Consider the following 20,275-nt stretch of genomic DNA (forward strand, 5'->3'; position numbering starts at 1 on the left):
TTAAAAAACAATAAGATCAAATTAATTATAGAGCGCATTTTTAAATTTTCTTAAATATCTTCCTTTTTTTCCATGTAACTTGAAAATTATAAGAGATATAGTAATGAAAAATAAAAACAAATTTTGATCTCAAAAATCCTACATTTTGGTGCGGAATGGTACATGGAGAAAAACTAAGATTTTTAAGAAGATTTAAAAATGTGCTCTATAATTTGATCTTATTTTTTTCAAAAACCATTCACTTTAAACCCTTCCAACTTTTTGAACATAGAAACAGCACTATAATGAAAAGTATTGTAGAAGGAAAACGATGTATTTAAATTCTGGTGGATGAGGGGTTAAATATTCTTCTGATTTTTTCTTAAAATGCATTAGTCATCAATATTTTTTGCAGCATATCTCGCTTAGTTTGAATGTAATCGACATTTAATATTGCTAATTTTAAAGGTCTTGTCAAGCACTACAAAAGGTATTAGTATCATTATACACCTAAAATCGACCGTCTCTCTGTTATTTCAAGTTGAATACATCGATGTGAGATGTGAGCATGCACCAAAAAACAAACTCTTCTAACCATAACTAGAAGATTTAAAAAGTAACGAATCTCTTTGCTTTTTTATAAGCTACAAAAATATTTTATATAGTTTTTAAGGTATTCCCAAAAAACCTTTCGCAAAGGTGTAATTTTTCAATGAAAATGGCCAAATTTTCAACAACGCATAACTTAAAAAGTATTGAGTTTTCAAAAAAAATTATAGAACAGTTTTTGCTTAGAATTAGATTGTCTAGCCACTTCTGTGGCTATTTTAACCAAAAAATTTTCAACCCTCGAGAAGGGGTGGGAACCACCCCCAAGATAAAAGCGCACATCGGCTTAGGGTAGACTTTGTTTCTTGAGCTATTCTCTACTTACTGTGAAAATATCAAGTAAATCGATGTAGTAGGATGGAATTCGGAGCCAAATACCCTTATTGACTGCCCTAATAGTAAAAAAGCTAAAAACATGAAGGCAAAAATTATAATTCTGATAGAGATTTTAACATTTATTTAAAAATTGTTGCTACAACTCGTTATCGTGTTTCTTGATCCAGTCAACGAAATGACTGACCCTGGTAAATATTGACGGAGCATTTTCTCTGCCACATGGTAAAAATACCCAAGAGGCTAATCCAACCAATTGTTGATCTAGAACTAAAGGACCACCAGAGTCTCCGTCGCAAGTACCATGGTTTTTCTCAGGATTTGCCGTACATACGTTAGATGTGGTGTTGTATGGGTTGAGTTTTTCGGCCTTTGTACATAACTCCAAACAAGCTGTAACATAATCACAGTTATGAAAAATACAGTGTGTCATAATTTTAATTGGTACATAAATACAAATATGTCTCTAATCACAAAGCCTCTTTTAGTAATTTTTAATGAACCGGATAGTTTTTGATAGTGTGAAACAAAACAAAATGCTGGAGGACATTTCTATGGAGGACGCGTTCTATGCTTATTTGTTTGGTTTTATAATGTATCTTAACACTCATTGTTGCCTCTTTATAAATATTATAGATGAGTGTACTATAACTACAGTCAATGCGGCATTCATTTAGAGCTTCTAAAATGCTATCCAACTCTATCGTGTCAAAGGCTTTATGAAAATCCACGAATGCTAGGACAAGGACTTATTATATTCTATTGACTTTTCAATTAGTAGTTTTACTGCCGGCAAATGGTCGTTTGATCAAAGTTTGTGCGAAATCCAGCTAGTTCTTTTGGCTGGTAAAAATCTAGCTTCTTTTCTACTCTACTATCTGATGTCACTACTTTTATGAAGATTTTGTATAAGTGGTTTAGCAGGCTAATGGGTCTGTAATGTTTTAAGTCTGTTTTATCTCCCTTCTTATGCAAACGTATTGTTACTGCGTTTTTCCATTTTTCAGGTATCGACTTTTAATGAAGGCATAAGTTGAAGAGATTTTTTATTTTACCTATTAGTATGGTATAACTAGACCCAAACCCAGACATCCAAAGTGAAAGTTATCCTCCAACACCAAATTCTTCTATATAGTCCACATAATGTTCAGAAAAAAGTCACACCATTTTGAGCGTCGGGTTTGGAGGGGAGAGGGGGAAAATCGGTAAATTCGTAGTTTTTTACGTTTTTCGTCAATATTTCTTAAACTATGCGGTTTAGCATGAATAACCCTCTATACAAAAATGTTCTACATTGAATTTAAAAAAAAGGTCCTATGCGTAATCCTTCTAAAATGAACGGTTCAAAAGTTACGGAGGTAGTATAGTATAATTGGTCCAAAAAAAGGCCTAACACAGACATCCAAAGTAAAAGTTTTCCTTCAACACCAAATTGTTCTATATGGTCCACATATTGTTCAGTAAAAAGTTACACCATTTTGAGCGTCCGGTTGGGGGGGGGGGGGAGATGGGGGAAAAGTCGGTAAATTAGCAGTTTTTTTACGTTTTTCGTCAATATTTCTAAAATTATGCTTTAGAAAAAACAATGTTCTATACAAAAATGTTCTACGTGAAATTTAAAACAAAAAAGGTCCTATACATAATTGTTATAAAATCAACGGTTCCAGAGTTACGGAGGGTAAAAAGTGGAGGTTTTCGATACTTTTTATATTCTTTGGACAATTTATAGAAATTTTCTTTAACAGGATTGTGTTTTGTAAATAAAATTTGCTATTTCAGTGGCCGATGATATGTTAGTGATAAGCCCTTGAAGAAACGTCAACCTCACCACCCAAAATCATCATCAATTGCCCAGATAATATAAAAAGTATCGAAAACCTCCAATTTTCACCCTCCATAACTCTGGAACCGTTGATTTTATAACAATTCGCACCTTGAAAACCATAGGGCAGTAACTGCAAAAATCATAATATTGAGTTATGAGCATTTTAAGTTTTTGTAAAGTTAATTTTATTTACTGTAATTCCAAAAATTAAGTTGCAAACCTGGTATTTGGCACAATTGTCTTTAATTTTACATATTTTTATACGAATTAAAAAGTACGTAAAATTTCCCCCAGGAAATAGGTATTTTAGCACATACGGCCATATGGTTTTAAAAATATATCAATTTTCGCATAATATGATACAGTAAAAATTCATATAAAATAACAGATTTTTTTATTGATTGTACTTATTTATTACAAATTTTTAGTGTTAACACTTAATCAAAGTCTTGCATATTATAATATGTCGCTTATATAATGTCTGTCGGTTATATTTCGCTTTTCTTTTGGGATAAACCCATCTGCAGTACGACGTTGTATATCAATTTGTTATAGTCTTGTCGCTTATTTCCAGTGTTGCAATCAAATCTCTATGCAGCACTCTATGTTTTGTTGCATTCAAAGGATGTTTCCTTAGCAGATCTTTCTTTCATTTTACGAGCGTGGGTCACATTTTGCACATATTGCCATATAGATCTGGGGTTTTGTTCCAATTTTAGAACCGTAGAGCATCAACTACTGCAGATAATGCCTGATGGTATAAAAAGAAGAATCGATTTTTGACAAAAGCCATAGTGATGTATCTTTCTGGTGCCGAACTTAAAATTTTTTGCAGACGCTGCTATATAGCATTAAAAAATAGATTTTTTTCCTATTAGACTGCATTCAAAGGTCATTTCATGAAAAAATTGCAGATATTGCCATATGGTTTTCAAGGTGCGAATTATGTATAGGACCTTTTTTGTTTTAAATTTTATGTAGAACATTTTTGTATAGACCATTGTTTACGCTAAAGCATATTTTTAGAAATATTGACGAAAAACGTAAAAAAACTACTAATTTACCGACTTCTCCCCCATCTCCCCCCAAACCGGACGCTCAAAATGGTGTAACTTTTTACTGAACAATATGTGGACCATATAGAACAATTTGGTGTTGGAGGAAAACTTTTACTTTAGATGTCTGGGTTAGGCCTTTTTTGGACCAATTATACTATACTACCTCCGTAACTTTGGAACCGTTCATTTTAGAAGGATTATGTATAGGACATTTTTTATTGAAAATTTAATGTAGAACATTTTTGTATAGAAGGTTGTTCATGCTAAACCGCATAGTTTTAGAAATATTGACGAAAAACCTAAAAAACTACGAATTTGCCGATTTCTTCCCCCTCTCCTCCCCAAACCTTACGCTCAAAATGATGTGACTTTTTTCTGAGCATTATGTGGACCATATAGAACAATTTGGTGTTGGAGGATAACTTTCACTTTGGATGTCTGGGTTATGCCATTATTTGGATCAATTATATCATACTATATAAGAATGTGGCCTCCGTTTTGGCCTTTATTATGACTCCATCTTCACCTGGTGCTTTTCCATTTTTGAATAAACTACAGAGGCTGTCCTGGGTGGGACGTGTCCAGAGACTTCTTCTTCTTAAAGTTCCCTCTCCTATCGGAAGTTGGATATCATAATGGCTATGGTCACTTTGTTGGCTGCTGGTCTAAATAGTTGTAATGAACTACAGTTAAACCATTCTCTAAGGTTCCTCAGCCAGGAGATGCGTCTTCTTCCTATGCTTTTTCTTCCTTGGATCCTTCCTTGTATAATAATTCTCAGCAACTCATATTTTTCTCCTCTGGTAATGTGACCCAAATATTCCAGTTTTCTAGTTTTTATACTTTTCATAATTTCTAACTCCTTATTTAAACGCCGTAGCACTTCAACATTGGTAATCCTTTGAACCCACTGAATTTTCAATATTCTTCTGTAACACCATATTTCGAACGCTTCTATTCTTCTTATGTGTTGTCTCTTCAATGTCCACGCTTACATTCCGTATAGCAATATAGAAAATATGTAGCATCTTAGAGCCCTCAATCTGAGAGGCAACTGAAGGTCTTTGTTTGTATATAAGGTCTTTGTATGTTATTGACTATTCTTCCGTTTATACAGATTCCATCACTTAGCTCCGCTATCGCTTCCTGAAATATGGCTTCACTGTGCAGGTTTAACAGTAGCGGCGACAGAACACAACCCTGTCTTACTCCTCTCTTTATATCAATATTCTCGGATTCTTGTTCTTCTATCTTTATATTGGCCTTTTGATTCCAATACAGATTGATGATAATTCGTAAATCTCGTCTGTCTATATCTCTGTTTTTCAATAATTCTATTAGTTTTTCATGCCGGGTCGGACCCTGTCGAACGCTTTTTCGGAGTCGATGAAACAGGAATAAATATCCAGGTTCATATCTAAGCATCTTTATTTTATCTAAGCATCTATATTTAAACAATGCCTCTCTTGTTTTAAGTCCCTTGCGGAACCCAAATGGGATATCATCCATATCATATTCTAGCTTTCTGTATAATCTTCCATGAATCACCTTTAGAAATATTTCGAGGGTATGGCCTATTAGTGATATTGTCCTATAGTCCGAGCAATCTTTGGCATATATTGTTTTTGGTATTGTTACAAAGGTGGACACCAACCATTCCTCAGGGATTTTTCCGGTTTTATATACTTCATTAAACAGATCCAGTAGTACCGGTAGAGTTTCATCGTCTAGACATTTCAGTAATTCCGCAGGTATTTCGTCTGGACCTACAGTTTTCCGTTTTTTTCGTTTCGTATTGCTTGTTCGATTTCCTCCATTATGACCTGTGGTCCCGTTTCGCTGTCAATTTCTTCCTGTTCTTGTCTATTATCCTCAAACAGATCTGTTATGTATGTCTCCCACTTTTTTAATTTCTCCTTGACTTCTATAATAATTTTTCCATTTATGTCTTTAAGAAGGCCATCTTTCTTTTTTCGCTGTGTATTTGCGATTTCCTTTGTTTTCTTGTGCATGTTAAAGCTATCATACTTTTTAGAATATTCTTCTATTTCACTACATTGATTTGCCAGCCAGGTGGATTTCTCTTTTATTTTCTTTCCTATTAATCTCTGGATTTCCTTGTATTTTGCCTTATTCCTGCCTTTATGTTTCCTTCTTTCCTCCATTAGCTCTAGGATTTCTGAAGTCATCCGTCTCTGTTTTTTTATTATTTTTGTGGGTAATATCTTCTTTCCTGCCTCTACTAACGTTACTTGTATCATGTTCTATTTGTCATTAACATCTGTTGTTTTTATCACGTCTTGTTTGATTTTCTTTAAGTTATCATTTATTTCTTCAGAGACAAGAAGATATAAAAGAAATAAGGAACAAGTTATAACAGAAGTCGACAGAAAGACGAAAGAAATAAAGAACCAGAACGAGATGGTTGGATGACGTGGAAGACGTCCAGAAAACTATGAACGTAGGACAGTGGAGGAGAAGGGCATAAGAAAGGGAACGACATAGCCAGACAAACAAAGAGCCATCCAGGTCTATAATGGCAAAATAAGAAGATTAACGTTATTTTAACTATTTAGTGAGGCACATGATATGACTAAATAATGAGTAATTTAATATCTAGTACATTTTTTTACGGTTTTTGCTGTAAATTTTAAAGAACCGCTTGGATTGACATAAAATTTGGCATACGCATAGCTAATATATATGAGAAAAAAAGTTATATTGTGCCGATGTGTGCTTTTGCCCTGGGAGTGACTTTCACCCCCTCTTGAAGGTGAAAAAATATATGTCCAAAATAAGACCGAAAATGGATAAAATCACCAATTTTAAGTAACTTTTGTTCTATAGAGCTTTTTCGCCAAGTTAACACTGTTCGAGTTATTTGCGAGTGAATATGTTCATTTTCAACAAAATAACCAAGTTTTTAGACTAAAAAAGTAAGTATTATGTCGAAAGAGGTAGGTCTCTAGGTATAGAGACCTAATATATATGTTACGGTTGATGTGATAAATCCGGTCTGTATTAATAATTACCGGTAAATATTAATAGTAACCGCAGCAGCTGGTCAATGTGATTAATAATGCCGTTATAATTAGATTTACCGGTTATTATTAATACTTTCCTAACAATTCTGGTTAATGTAATAAAAGCGCATTTTGGGCTTCACTATTATTGTTTATTTATGAAATTTGATAATAAATTTAAACACTTAAACATAATTTATTAATAAAAAACTCAACTATTAGATACCTTATAAGCAAAAACAAACTCATACACACGCATTAGGATTTAAGTTACTAGACTATAATTACTTGTTTTTATAGGAAAGGCTCTTGTGGCACTTATTATTACAAAGAACGCTTAATTTTTTGCGTTTGCAGCGTTTTTAATTGCATTGGACACTACAATAATTGCAGTGGCGGAATCCTTGACTGTCTAATTCGAATCTTTACGAACGCATTCACTGATACTTATCAATATCAGGCGTTTCATTGACTGAAATAAGTGTTTCCTTGCAGGTGGAAAATTCGTTTCTTGCATGAAGTTGGTTTAAAATGCCATGCTTATTGCTAGACAATGTAGCTTTTCATCTATAACAGAAATAATAATGGCAATAATGTTTCGGCTATCGGCCTTAGCTCTCTCAACTTCTGGAATTCGTACTCTACCACTTTGACCTACTTTTCAACAGGGAATCTATCATTAGAATGCTTTAACATTTTGTCAGATTCTTTTATAAGTGACTGTTTAGCAAGATCCCGAGTCTCCTGAATTTTATTTTGAAGTTTTGTCAATTGCACTGCCTTCTTCGTCTTCCTCATTTTCTTTAATGCCAATACTGGCATTGTCTTCCTCATTGACAGCAATTATTGCACACGCATTATGTTGAGGCTGGAAGGGAAAGTACGCATATACAAATCATGTGTAAGGCCGATCATGACGTACGCGATAGAAACAATAAGATGTGACACAGCAGAAACCAAAAGGATACTGAGAACATCAGAAATGAGAACGTCGAGGTAAATAACTGGGAAAACACTGAGAGACGGAATACCGAACGACAGAATAAGAGATCTCTGTAACATACAAGATATAGTGCGGTGGGGAAGACAGAGATGACGAGAGTGGAATCAGCATGTGACGAGAATGGACAGCGAGAGAATAGCCCGTATAGCCAGGGATTCGAAGCCAACAGGCAAGAGACCAATAGGAAGGCCCTTTAACAGGTGGCGAGATAGCTGGCAGTCAACATCACAGCTACGAATACAAGCTCAAAATCGGTTAAGAACAGGCCAAGAGGCCTAATATAAGAAGAAGACGAAGAAGAAGCATTATGTTCGATTGAGATGTTAGTGTTTCCTGTATCTTCAATATTCGCTAACTGGGAATCCTCAGTTGTCCTGTTGAATTCCAGATCACCACGGTGCTTTGCTCCATCATCAGCGTCATCAGAATGATCTGCTATTATCGCTTCTAAATCTTCTTCTGATTTCGGATAAAGTACCAGGAGGTAAAGATGTTTTTAATCCTACTTTAGCCTTATGTATTTAATATATTAACACATTCGCGGACACGCTATCATTTTATACACGTATTCTTATGGAGTAAATGACTTCATATGCAGTCATGACCGCGAATGTGTTAAATAGTATATTATACAGTGGCCGCTTCCGACTACAGATTGACTAACACTGTGGTATGCACTATGCGCCGTATTTAGCTCTGGTATGTCGCAGTGACTAAAAAACCTCCCTGCACTCCGCAAGCTTCTACCCACTTAACAGTATTGAAATTTATCACATTTACCGTTCTAATCCGGGATTTATTAATAATTACCGGTCGATGTGATTAATTCTACCATATTTATTACTTTTAATTCGGTTTGTATTCGGTTTGTATTAACCCACATAACAATGATGTTCGTATCATGTTCTAAGCATATACTACCAACATTCGTCAGAGTATATTCTTTTTAGTATATGCGTAGTACAAGCATAGCATGTACCTTAAAAAACATTCTAAATTTCATGTTCTTTGCACATACTTTAAAGTATATTCTCGTACCGAATATACTGAGTACATTCGTGTACGTAGTAACTCGGAATATTCGTAAAAGTTTATTCTTAGAATGTACCTTTACCGAATATTCTTAGCACATACTTATAAGTACATTCTTAACACATACTTATAAGTAGATACTATTCTCAGAATATACTTTTACCGAATATTCTTAGCACATACTTATAAGTACATACTTAACACATACTTATAAGTAGATACTTTTAAAATATCTTAAAAATAATATATATGTATGTATAGGAAGAATAATGTTAGCCTATAGATTATCAACTTCGTTAAGAATAATTAATGAAATTTAAAAATTTATGTATGTAGGTACTATTAATTAAACTACCGAATTCATTATTTAAAATTGTTTTAATTGTATGGTAAAAATGTTTAAGAATTAATTGTATTAACGAAAAAGGAGAAATTGTCGTTTCGCTTTCATAACTGAAATGCATTTACTATTTTGATTAAGTTTATTGAGTATTCTTATGAAGAATTTTATTTTTACATGGAATTGACATTCAGGTAAGCTGTGTGGCTGAGCCAAAACCCACAACCGGCACAAACAAAGCGGAAACGACCGCTGCATACCTGCATAGGGGTTAGCGGGTAGGGGGTTGGGAACAAAGGAAAAATACAAAATATGAAAATAGTTACTGAATAGGCATTTGGCATTTGTGTCTACACTTAACACTAACAATGTCTATGCTGTGTTGTGAGGAAGACCAAGTATTTCAACCAGGAATAGGAACATGCATAATTAAACGTTTTATTTTGTTTGCTGTCAACTTACAAATAAAAAATTCATTTTGGTACTTCAATATTACTTAAATAGTAAGTATGTATATAGGTACATATAAGCAACATATAAATTTTAGTTATTTACATACATATGTTACATAATATTTATTTGGGTACGATAGGTATATGAATATGAATATATAAATTTATATATTCAGCATTTTTATTTTTATATGCACATAATAACTAAATATATATACCTACTTACCTATATAATATTGATATAACTAACTAAAATTTATATAATATTTTATATTTACTTTTTAAGTAATATTGTAGAATGTACTAACTACATTCTCATATGTAATATGTAAATTTAGTAGAAAGTAGAACCTAGGATGAGATTCGGTGATGCTGAAAACATGCTTCTGAGCAATATAGCACTTCCTTGTAATATTCTTCCCATATACTAAAAAGTACATTCTTCCTATATACTAAAAGATGTGAGGTAGTACATTCTAAGTATATAAATAGAAGGTTTATAGCACCTTCTTAGAATATCCTAAAAAGTATATTCTTGGTATATACTGAGAAGAAGTGCGGTAGTACATTCTAAGTATATACATAGAACGTTTAAGTACTGTAATGTAGTATATACTCAGTATGTGCTCTGCACATTCGCAATGGTAATTACGCATATTCTTAGTATATACTTTTTCTGAAAAGTATGTTCTATGAATCTACTAAGAACATGAAATTGTTATGTGGGAATAGTAACCGGTAGTTATTAATAATTTCCAATTAATCATACTTACCGTAACATATACACCAATTTTTTTCAATTTTTTACAGGATATATTTTTGCTAAGAATTTTTTTTTCGGCAAAATACTTACTTTTTGAGTTATTTGCGAAAAACCGTTGGAATTATGATTAATTTGAAATTATTAATAATAATTACCGGTTGATGTACCTATTCACTCAAATAACTCGAACAGTGTTGACTTGGCGAAAAAGCTCTATAGAACAAAAGTTACTTAAAATTAGTCAATTTATCCATTTCCGGACTTACTTTGTACGTATATTTTTTACCCCCGAGAAGGGGTGAAACCCACCCCCAGGGCAAAAACACACATCGGCACAATATCACTTTTTTCTTTGACTTGTTAGCTATGTGTATGCCAAATTTCATGCCAATCCAGGCGGTTCTTTAAAATTTAGAGGTTTTGCAATATTTTACCGTTAAAGAACGTACTATAAGTTTGATAATGCTTATTTTATGATTTATTACGTGGGATTAAAATAACTAAAAAATAAAAAAGAAACTTACTTTCTTCATCGGGCATTTCTGATTCTTGCCATTGCAATACATCGGGAAACTGCGGGAATAAATTTCCTGCCGATTGTCCCCAACCAGACGAGATTACTTTTCCTGTGCCATTAAAATCCTGGATGGGAAGAGCTATTGGTTTAACGTGGTCATTAAAAACCCAGGATTCGTTTACCTTAATTACGCAGATATCGTTTGGTTGCACACCACTAGAATAATAATAAGAATTAATGTACATAATAATATTATCTTCTTATCAAAGTAAAATAATAGTTACAAGAATGTAAAATAATGATTTATATAAATTTCCCTAGAGTTCTCAAGGGTGCTTGGATGATACAATAATCAGTTACGTTTTAGACAACCCAGATAGAGAAGTTGAAATACTTTTCATGCTGCAATGTTTAATTTTAAGGGGTGGTGTATAGTTTGAAATTTTCGACTTTTTTATTATTTTAAATAAAAGTACATAACTTCAAGAATAGTCTCTGAGAATTTCAGATTGATCGGATCATAATTAGCGGAAATACATCCTGTTGAATATACAGCAGCTTGGTAAGATCATGATAAGACACATTCAAGAGTCAAGACCTGTTCCTCTTCTTTTTTCTAAATTACTCCGCGATTCAAAATCATTCCAGTGTGCACCACTCAACGATTTGACAGATAAAAAAGAAATTGAAAAGAAAGTTGTCAAAACTTTAAATGCGTTTCTTGTTTTACGCTTAGTTTTTGTTTAAAAATAATAAATATGTTGATTTTCACCCTTTTTTACAAGAAATTTCGATATTTTGACTTCTGCGTGATGCCAAAAACTCAAATATCGTTAATTAACACTAAAAAACTTGACAGCGCCTTACCTCGAGAAACACATAAGCTGATAAAAACTATTTGAATTTTTTGTTTCACTTGAACTAATAACGAGTTCTGATGTCTACCGCAAAATCCGTTTTTGCTTGTAATGTCTGTAAAAATTTGCCACCGCTGGATTATTTTTCAATATTTGATCATGAAATTGTTTTTTAATATTCTTTGGATTGTACTGTATATAATGATTTAATTTATAAATAAAATAATTAGACCACTGTTTAAAAAAAATGTGCTTGAAATGTTGATTTCAATTCATACTACCTCCTTAATAGGTTGTAGAGGCTATTGAAACAGAAGAACAGTTGGAAAAAATTATTAACGAATTATGCCAAGAAGAGTAGACCGTTGCAGAAGATGAAAATTTGCAGTGAATAAAGTTCTTTGGTCGATGGCGTATGTAAATCTTGTTCTAGAGAAAAGCAAATTCACTCAATCAGTAATGAAGCGAAAAAGCTGTGTTGGCGAAACTGGCGACAGTTATATGTATTCCCAAACCCGGAAAACTTTTGGAAAACATCATCCTATACAAAACAACAAGTCTTTCTTTCAACAATTACCTCATCAGGAAAATTTCAAATATCTGGGTGTGCTTTTAGATAGAAGACATACATGGAGGAAACATGTCTTCGCAAAGAAAGCCATTTGGACCAAACTCCCTAGAAGGACAAAACCAATAAAAGTACTTAGAATAAGAGAATCATCACTGAACGGCTTTTTATATTTTATACGGTTTTATTTTATTTGTTAAATATTCACTTATTGTATTATTGGTTATACAGATTGTAAATTTTTTTGGATTGTAACGATAATATAAGTTTATCGTCTAGAGTACGCCAATGTCTTAAGCAAAACGTGTTTTTCTACCGTCTCTGACAGTATAAAAGACGGAACGGAAAGCCATTTTATTATTCTCGTTGTTCTGAACGGAGAATAATCAAGAAGGTATAATAGGTGAGTATACCGACCATATACCGAAGCCGTCCGAACCCCATCGACTTGGCGTGCTGAGCGATCTCGACTTTTCATTTACCTCATCCCATACGAGAGGTGATCGTAATTCCTTACATGTCTTTCACCCTGGCGAGTTGAGCGAAATGTCTTCTCCTTATATTATGTCCATTTCACATTAATAAATAAATCATATCGTCGTTTAGTATCATTCATTCATGTATCAAATATCGTCACATCGGCCCGAGGTTTACGAAAGTCCGATATGTAGATTGTAGTTAACAAGTAATTAACGCTAATTCTCTTTTCTTTTGTATGTTTTGGTTCTAAAATAAATATCGTAAAAACGAATCCTGCCTTCGACTGAATTTGCTACCCGATATCATCACATTAAATAGCAGCGGTGATAAAATACATACATCCCTGTCGTACCTATATAGACCAGGGCGCATCTGTAAAAATATTAGTACATTCTGATGTTGAGAGGGGAATCTTATTTTTTTTGCAGAAATTGCTTGAAAATTACTCATATAATAATATTTCAGTTATCCTCCCACTCAAAAAGGTCCGGAACATTGTTTAAATAATCAAAATCTCAAAAAATTAAGGAAAAATTCGATTTTTTTCTTCGTTTTTTGATTATAACTTTAAAAGTAGGTGTTCATTTCCGAGAAAAGTTGCGTAATTATATTTCCTACAATATAGGATTAGTTAAAATTTTTAAAAATTGTCACCCTTGTTGCAAAATAGCAATAATTGCAAAAAAACATAAAAAACAAGTATTTGCATTTTACGTTTTTCAACCATTTATGCTACACTTAGGACCTTCATATTTCACCCAGAAAAACTTTATGATATAATAAAATAATACTGTAAATTTAATTAAGATCGGTTAAATATATTTTGCAAAATAAATTTTGCAACCCAGCTTTCGCAAAAAAATTCAATTTTTTCAAAATGTTGCAGGACTGAAAATAAAGCAGACAGCACCTTTCATTTGAAATTTGCTAAATTAAAATCGGTTAACTACCACAACGTCAGGAATTTTTTTTAAATCAACATTAATTTTTGGTGCTACGCGCAGGACAGCGGATACGTTTACTCTGCTTGGGCATTCCAATGACCTTTGATATTAATTGATAAATTTTAGTTTTAGTACATTTCGATATAAATAAATAAATTTGTTTATTGCAAAATAAAAACATATACTCTGTCCTTTGAAATAACCCTTTTTTAGTAAAAACTTTCTTTGTTCATATATTTTAACTTAGAGAATAAAAGTTTATTATTTTTAAACATATGCAATTGTTTAAACAATATTTCACAAACAATAATCAAATTAGTTTGATTTTTGTGGAATTAAAATATTAAAATACAACAAAATATAGAGTAAGAAAATAATATATTAAAGATTGGAAGAAATTTTGGTGGAAATCAACTTGTTTGAATCGAACACCGCTGTCCTGAGCGTAGTACCAAAAATTAATGATTATTTAAAAAAATTCCTGACGCCGTGGTAGTTAACCGATTTTAATTTTCCAAATTGAAAATAAAAGGTATAGTATTCTTCTATATGTAAAAAAAATCAACTTGCTATCTGCTTTATTTTCAGTCTTGCAACATTTTGAAAAAATGATTTTTTTTGCGAAAGCTGGATTGCAAAATTTATTGTGCAAAATCTGTTGCACCGAATTCAATGAAATTTACAGTATTATTTTACTATATCATAAAGTATTTCTGGGTAAAATATGAAAGTCCTAAGTGAAGCACAAATGGTTGAAGAACGTAAAATGCGAATACTTGTTTTTTATGTTTTTTTTTTCGAAATTATTGCTATTTTTGAACAAGGGTGACAATTTTTAAAAAATTTAACTAATCCTATATTGTAGAAAATTTAATAACGCAACTTTTATGTTAGTGCAACTTTTCTCGGAAGTGAATACTTTTAAAGTTATAATCGAAAAACGAAGAAAAAAAATCGAATTTTTCCTTCATTTTTTAACATTTTGATTATTTAAACAATGTTCCGGACCTTTTTGAGTGGGAGGATAACTCAACTATTACTATATGAGTTAATTTCAAGCCATTTTTGCAAAAAAATATGAGTCACCTCTCAACGTCCATCTTAAAACAGATGCGCCCTGGACTAATATGTATTTTTATTTCTTGGGATATCTTCTCAATAATGTTTCTTTACTTTTATCGTGGAATGTTTTGTCAAAACGCTTGTTTTTAAATTTGTAAAGGCCCTGAATTATACTCTTTTCTAGGTACCTATAATCAGAATATTTTCTGATTATACCTAGAGATTTCTGTGTGAAAACATTCAAAGAAAAAATGATTTCTATAATATACAGTTCTTATCCGAACACCGTTTGTATATTACTAATATCGCTCCCTAACCTCTTTCAATTCAAACGTTTTTTCGTTTTTAATCTTGTCTCCTGTTTTTGTTTCCGGTTCGATTTTTTGCACAATCTTACTCAAAAGGAGGTCCTTATAAAAAATCCACAGGGTGCCAGGCGGTACCTTGGTCGAAAAATTGTAAAAATTTTTTTTTAAACAAATCCATACAAATAACTTTTTCACTTAAAAAAATTTTGTTTGAATAACTTGGATCATTCTGAGCAAAAAGGTCTCTTTTGACTTTTTTCTAAAATTGATTGTTGTCGAGTTATACGCGATTTAAAATTTGATAAATGCGAAAATGGCCATATAACTCGACAACAATCAATTTTAGAGAAAAATCACACGAGACCTTTTGCTCAGAATGACCCAAATTATCTAAAAAAAAATTGTTCGAAGTAAAAAAATTCTTTTTGGGAATTTGTTTAAAAAAAATTCTTCAAACAATTTTTCGACCAAGGTACCACCTGGCACCCTGTTCCATTACCCTGTGATTTATTATAAGCACCTCTTTTTGAGTAAGTTTGTGCAAAAAAATCTAATCGAAATAATTTCGCTAACGGGGGCGACGATACAGCCTGGATCATAGCGCTAATTGTTAATAATTAAAAATAACAGCTTCGTAATAAAATAATGAAAAAATTTCTTCAAGATCTTGAAGGAGGGGTTTTAAACTTTGATTTGATCACTTTCTGACTTTCATGATATAATTTTTAATTGAGTTATTAAGCTTGAAAATGGCCATTTTTTGCATTTTTCAAATTTTACATCGCATATACCTCGAGAACAATAAATTTTAGAGAAAAATAGCAGGAGACCTTTTTTGCTCAAAATGACTCAAATTATCTAAAAAAAAATTGATAGAAATGAAAAAGTTATTTTTGTAAATTTGTTTAAAAATAATTGTTTAAACAATTTTTCGCCTGTCACCCTGTGGATTTGTTAGAAAGACCGCTTTTTGAGTAAGTTTGTGCAAAAAAAATCGAATCGGAATAATTTCGCTAACGGGGGCGATGATACATCGCCGTCTATTACAAATCCTAAAAATGTGATCCATATCAACCGAACTTACTAAGTATAATTTTCATGTATGTAACGCTCCTTAACTAATCTAACTTGCGTGTACTCGTTTTGGTCATGCACCTTCAATATCCCGGCGACTACATGAAGGCTAGGATACACAGTATAGCAGCAATGCCCTGCAGTAACAATCCAGTTTGGAGAAATGATAGAAGCTCCACAGTAGTGCTGGTAGCCAAAAGGCCAGGCGTCTATCTGAAGAGATACTTGGTATGGAAACTGTCCTTCCACTGCATCCTGGCCCCCAAATATTCCATAAGATGAAAGTGGTGAGCCTGTAAAATAAAATAAATAAGGCTATGAAAACAAGTGCTATTTAAAAAATATATTCTTTAACTTTTCAATATTTTTTTTTTAATTCTTAACTGGACTTAGTATCTATAGTTGACAAAACATTTTAAACGCAACTTAAGTTGCATTTTGTTGCTGTGCAGACATTGTCGAAAATGTAGCAAAAGTTCTGATTGACTCATGGTTACATTCTAGCAGCAGATGAACGTGAGAAAGAAATAATTTGAGATCACAACCTATAAACAGAAACTTAGTACTCTATACTGAATTTATAGTCAAGATGCAGTAGAAAAAACAAACCAAGACAAGTTAAACGCTACTAGGAGCCCTCCCGAATCTTAATTTACAATGTATAAACTTTGGAAATACCATGATTTGGGATTTACAATGTAGGTATATACAGAGTCGGTATTTTCTTATCGATGGTATGGGCTTTTAATAAGAGCAACAAAGAGACATGCATTTATTATACATTTAAAACGGGTTAGAAGATATTGGGCGGCCGAAGTAGGGAAAGCCACCAAAAATTTCGCGTTGTAGGTATGGCTTTGTCAGACAGCGTTGCCGAATTTGGAAATTATCAAAAGAAAATATTAAAGTAGAAAAAATAATATAGTTAACTTTTTGTAAACAGATATAATAAACAAATTATTTAAAAATAACAAAATATTGTTTTCATCCATTTTAAAAAAAATGTGAAAACGTTGAATTATAATTCAACGTTTATTTTTTTACTTATATTTTTCTTTTAAATAATTTGTTTAGTAGATGTACTTATTTGTTCACAAAAAATAATATAGGTACAGTAATGAGTAGAGACTGGAAAATATGCACTAAAAAATGTCTAAAATATGCATGCAATATGCATTTTAAAACAAGCTGAATATGCACAATTAACATGCAAATATGCATTTATATATGCACTTATTTTTATATGAATAATTTTATGGTTTACGTTAAATACATAAATAAATAAAAAATAATAAAAATAAATAAATAGGTTTGAATTTAAACCAAATTGTATTATTATTTCTTAATATATTTTTTTAACTTCAGGTTTTGTGACAAATAAAACGGCAAAATATTTTATTTTGACCACAAGATAAATAAATAAGAGTACAATAAAATAAATGTACATATTTTTATTCTTACAATATTGATTCATATTTTCTAAACTAATATTATAAAAAGAGTACAATAAAACAAATTTACATATTTTTATTGTTACAATAAATAATCATATATTGATTCATATTTTCTAAACTAATATTATGTCTTCTATCTGTTAATATTTGTTTATAGGCAGAAAAAGATCTCTCAACGTCACAAGATGTAATTGGGGCATATTTAAACTTTGCTATTAGAGACGGATCCATATTAATATTTTCATCGAAGTTTCCAAAATTGATTATATTATTTATTGAACGCAATAAAGTGAAACCCTCATTTTTGTTTAAAACGTCATCAAGTTTATCTTTAATTTTTACTCCAATTTCCCCATTCAGATTTGTTATTTTCTGTTTAACCGAATCAACAATAGACATACTATTGTGAAGACATAAATTTTGAGCCTCTAATTTTGTAATTGAACTTTCAATGATATCGAAATTCGATTTTATATACAACAATTGATTTTTAATAGACTTTTCTTTAAAAATATTTTGACAGTTATCAATAGCGGTACAAGTCGGATCAAAACTTGAAATAACGCTTTTGATGTCGTCGTAGTGTTCAGATAAAAATATAGCACTTTTAAGCCAAGTTCCCCATCTGGTTAATACTGGTTCTGGTGGTAAAGGAATATCGGGAAGCATCTCCCTATATACCTGTACACGTAGTGGTGCTTTCAGAAATACTTTTTTTACATTATTTATTAAGGTGTTTACATTGGGAAATTCAATTCTAACTTTCTCTGCAACTCTGTTTAGGCCGTGCGCCAAACATGTACAGTGAATTAAATTAGGGAAAAAGATTTTAAGATTGGATGCAGCTTTCATCATATATGAGGCGGCATCACTAAGCATTAATAATATTTTTTCAAATGGTACTTGATCAGGTAAAAAAAAATTTGTTAGGGATTCGTTAACAAATCTAGCTATTGTAGCATAGTTTGTTTTTTCCAAACATTTTACACTAATTAAGTATGAGTTTTTAAAATCGCCAGAGTCGTTAAGAACTCCAACAATTAGATTCGCAATTTGTCGACCCTTTGTATCCGTTGTTTCGTCGACGGAAATCCAAAGATAATCGGCTTTTAACTGATTTTTAATACTCGTCATCACATCTTTGTAACATGCACTGACATATTTTTTCCGAAGAGTTGAAGAACTTGGTATTTGAGCTGGTTTATCTTTAATCTTGCAATAAGTTTTTAAAAAGTTTTGACACGATTTATGTTCTAACTTGTGCAGAGGGATATTGCAGTTCAAAAAAAAATGGCATAAATCCTTTGCAAAGGTTTCTTGCCCAACTGACGTATTCTGAATCTGCAAACTGTTCTGTAGAATCTGCTGGCGAGGTTTATTATCATTTTTTGATAGCTTAGTTTGGTGAAGTGAAGTTTTTATGTGTTGAACTACTTGGAATTTCTTTTGACATGGAATCTGGAATATAATGATAATGATGTTTTAGATGTTTTCGTAAATAGATACCTACATTAAAATGATCAAACTTTTTAAACCTCCCCCAATTTTTTTTTATTTCTCAAAGTGAAATTGAAATCGTCAAACAATAAAGTACAGTCAGTGTACCGTAGTATACAGGGTGGGCCACTCTCAACACCTCGCTCTGTATAAGCCAAACCGTTGCGAACTTTAAAAAACAGTTTTTGAAGAAATGGGACGGTTTGTCATTTTAGAATAGACAGACACATAGATGTGCAAAGAAGTTTGATAAGTTTAAAAATCTATTGAAGTGGAGAACTTACCTTTTTATCACAAATGGTGCAAAACATACTTTCACTGTCGATAACTTTTAGATGATTGTTACTTCCAATCCAACTTCTGAGAAGACTTGATTTTTCCCTTGCTACTTTAGGCATTTTCACAATAATAATAAAATGATTTTTTTACACAGTATAGTCAATAACTTGCAATCACAAAAGTTGAATAATCGGCGATTGATTTAAGACTAACCATTCATAAAATAAAATAATCTATCCTACCCTTAAAACAGTGTTGCCAACTCGACCAATATAGTATTTGCCAAACCTCACAAGAATGATGGAATGATCAGTTCAACAGTAGGTATTCCATTATCAACTAATAAAAAATCCCTATAGCAAGCATAACCCAGTACAGATAAATTATTTGTTTTAAAAAATGCTGAAACATGATCCTGTAGTTAATAGTAATCTCATGGTCCACAGACATAAGTACTAATATAAACATTATTGAAGGCGAAGGGATTTGCTGATGTAGGTGTGTATGTGTGAATGGTTAAACATTTTTTGTTAGGAATCAGATTTGACTCACTGATATCAGTTTCAAGTTCCTGTGAGAGAGTTCCTAAGTTGTTTTAGTAATTGTAAGGCCAACATAAAAATTTGTTCTGAATTAGAAGATTTTCGATTTTTACTAAATAATTTTTATATTATTTAATATGCTAGAAAATATGCTATATGCTAAACAAGAAATAAATAAGCTAAACAACACAAAAATATTCCAAATCTAGCATAAAATAAGCTAAATTGGCAACGCTGCCTTAAAATTTCGTTTTGGTTGGTTTTCCCAGAATAATT

At 31.9% G+C, this 20,275-nt stretch overlaps 1 protein-coding gene across 2 annotated transcripts in view; it reads right to left on the minus strand.

Moving 5' to 3' along the window:
• Positions 1–1,030: 1,030 nt before the first annotated feature.
• The window catches only part of LOC114327439 (trypsin-1), a 49,540-nt gene continuing 30,295 nt past the window's right edge, over positions 1,031–20,275 (minus strand). For both annotated transcript variants that reach the window (XM_028276065.2, XM_050646848.1), the window contains exons 2-4: positions 16,238–16,520; positions 10,942–11,150; positions 1,031–1,314 (exon numbers count right to left, since the gene is read on the minus strand). In XM_028276065.2, the coding sequence (XP_028131866.1) occupies positions 1,061–1,314; positions 10,942–11,150; positions 16,238–16,520 (746 nt within the window). In that variant the 3' untranslated portion in view covers positions 1,031–1,060. The remainder of the gene's footprint in view (positions 1,315–10,941; positions 11,151–16,237; positions 16,521–20,275) is intronic.

This window comes from Diabrotica virgifera, chromosome 3, assembly GCF_917563875.1.
Source record: "Diabrotica virgifera virgifera chromosome 3, PGI_DIABVI_V3a".
NCBI lineage: Eukaryota > Metazoa > Arthropoda > Insecta > Coleoptera > Chrysomelidae > Diabrotica > Diabrotica virgifera.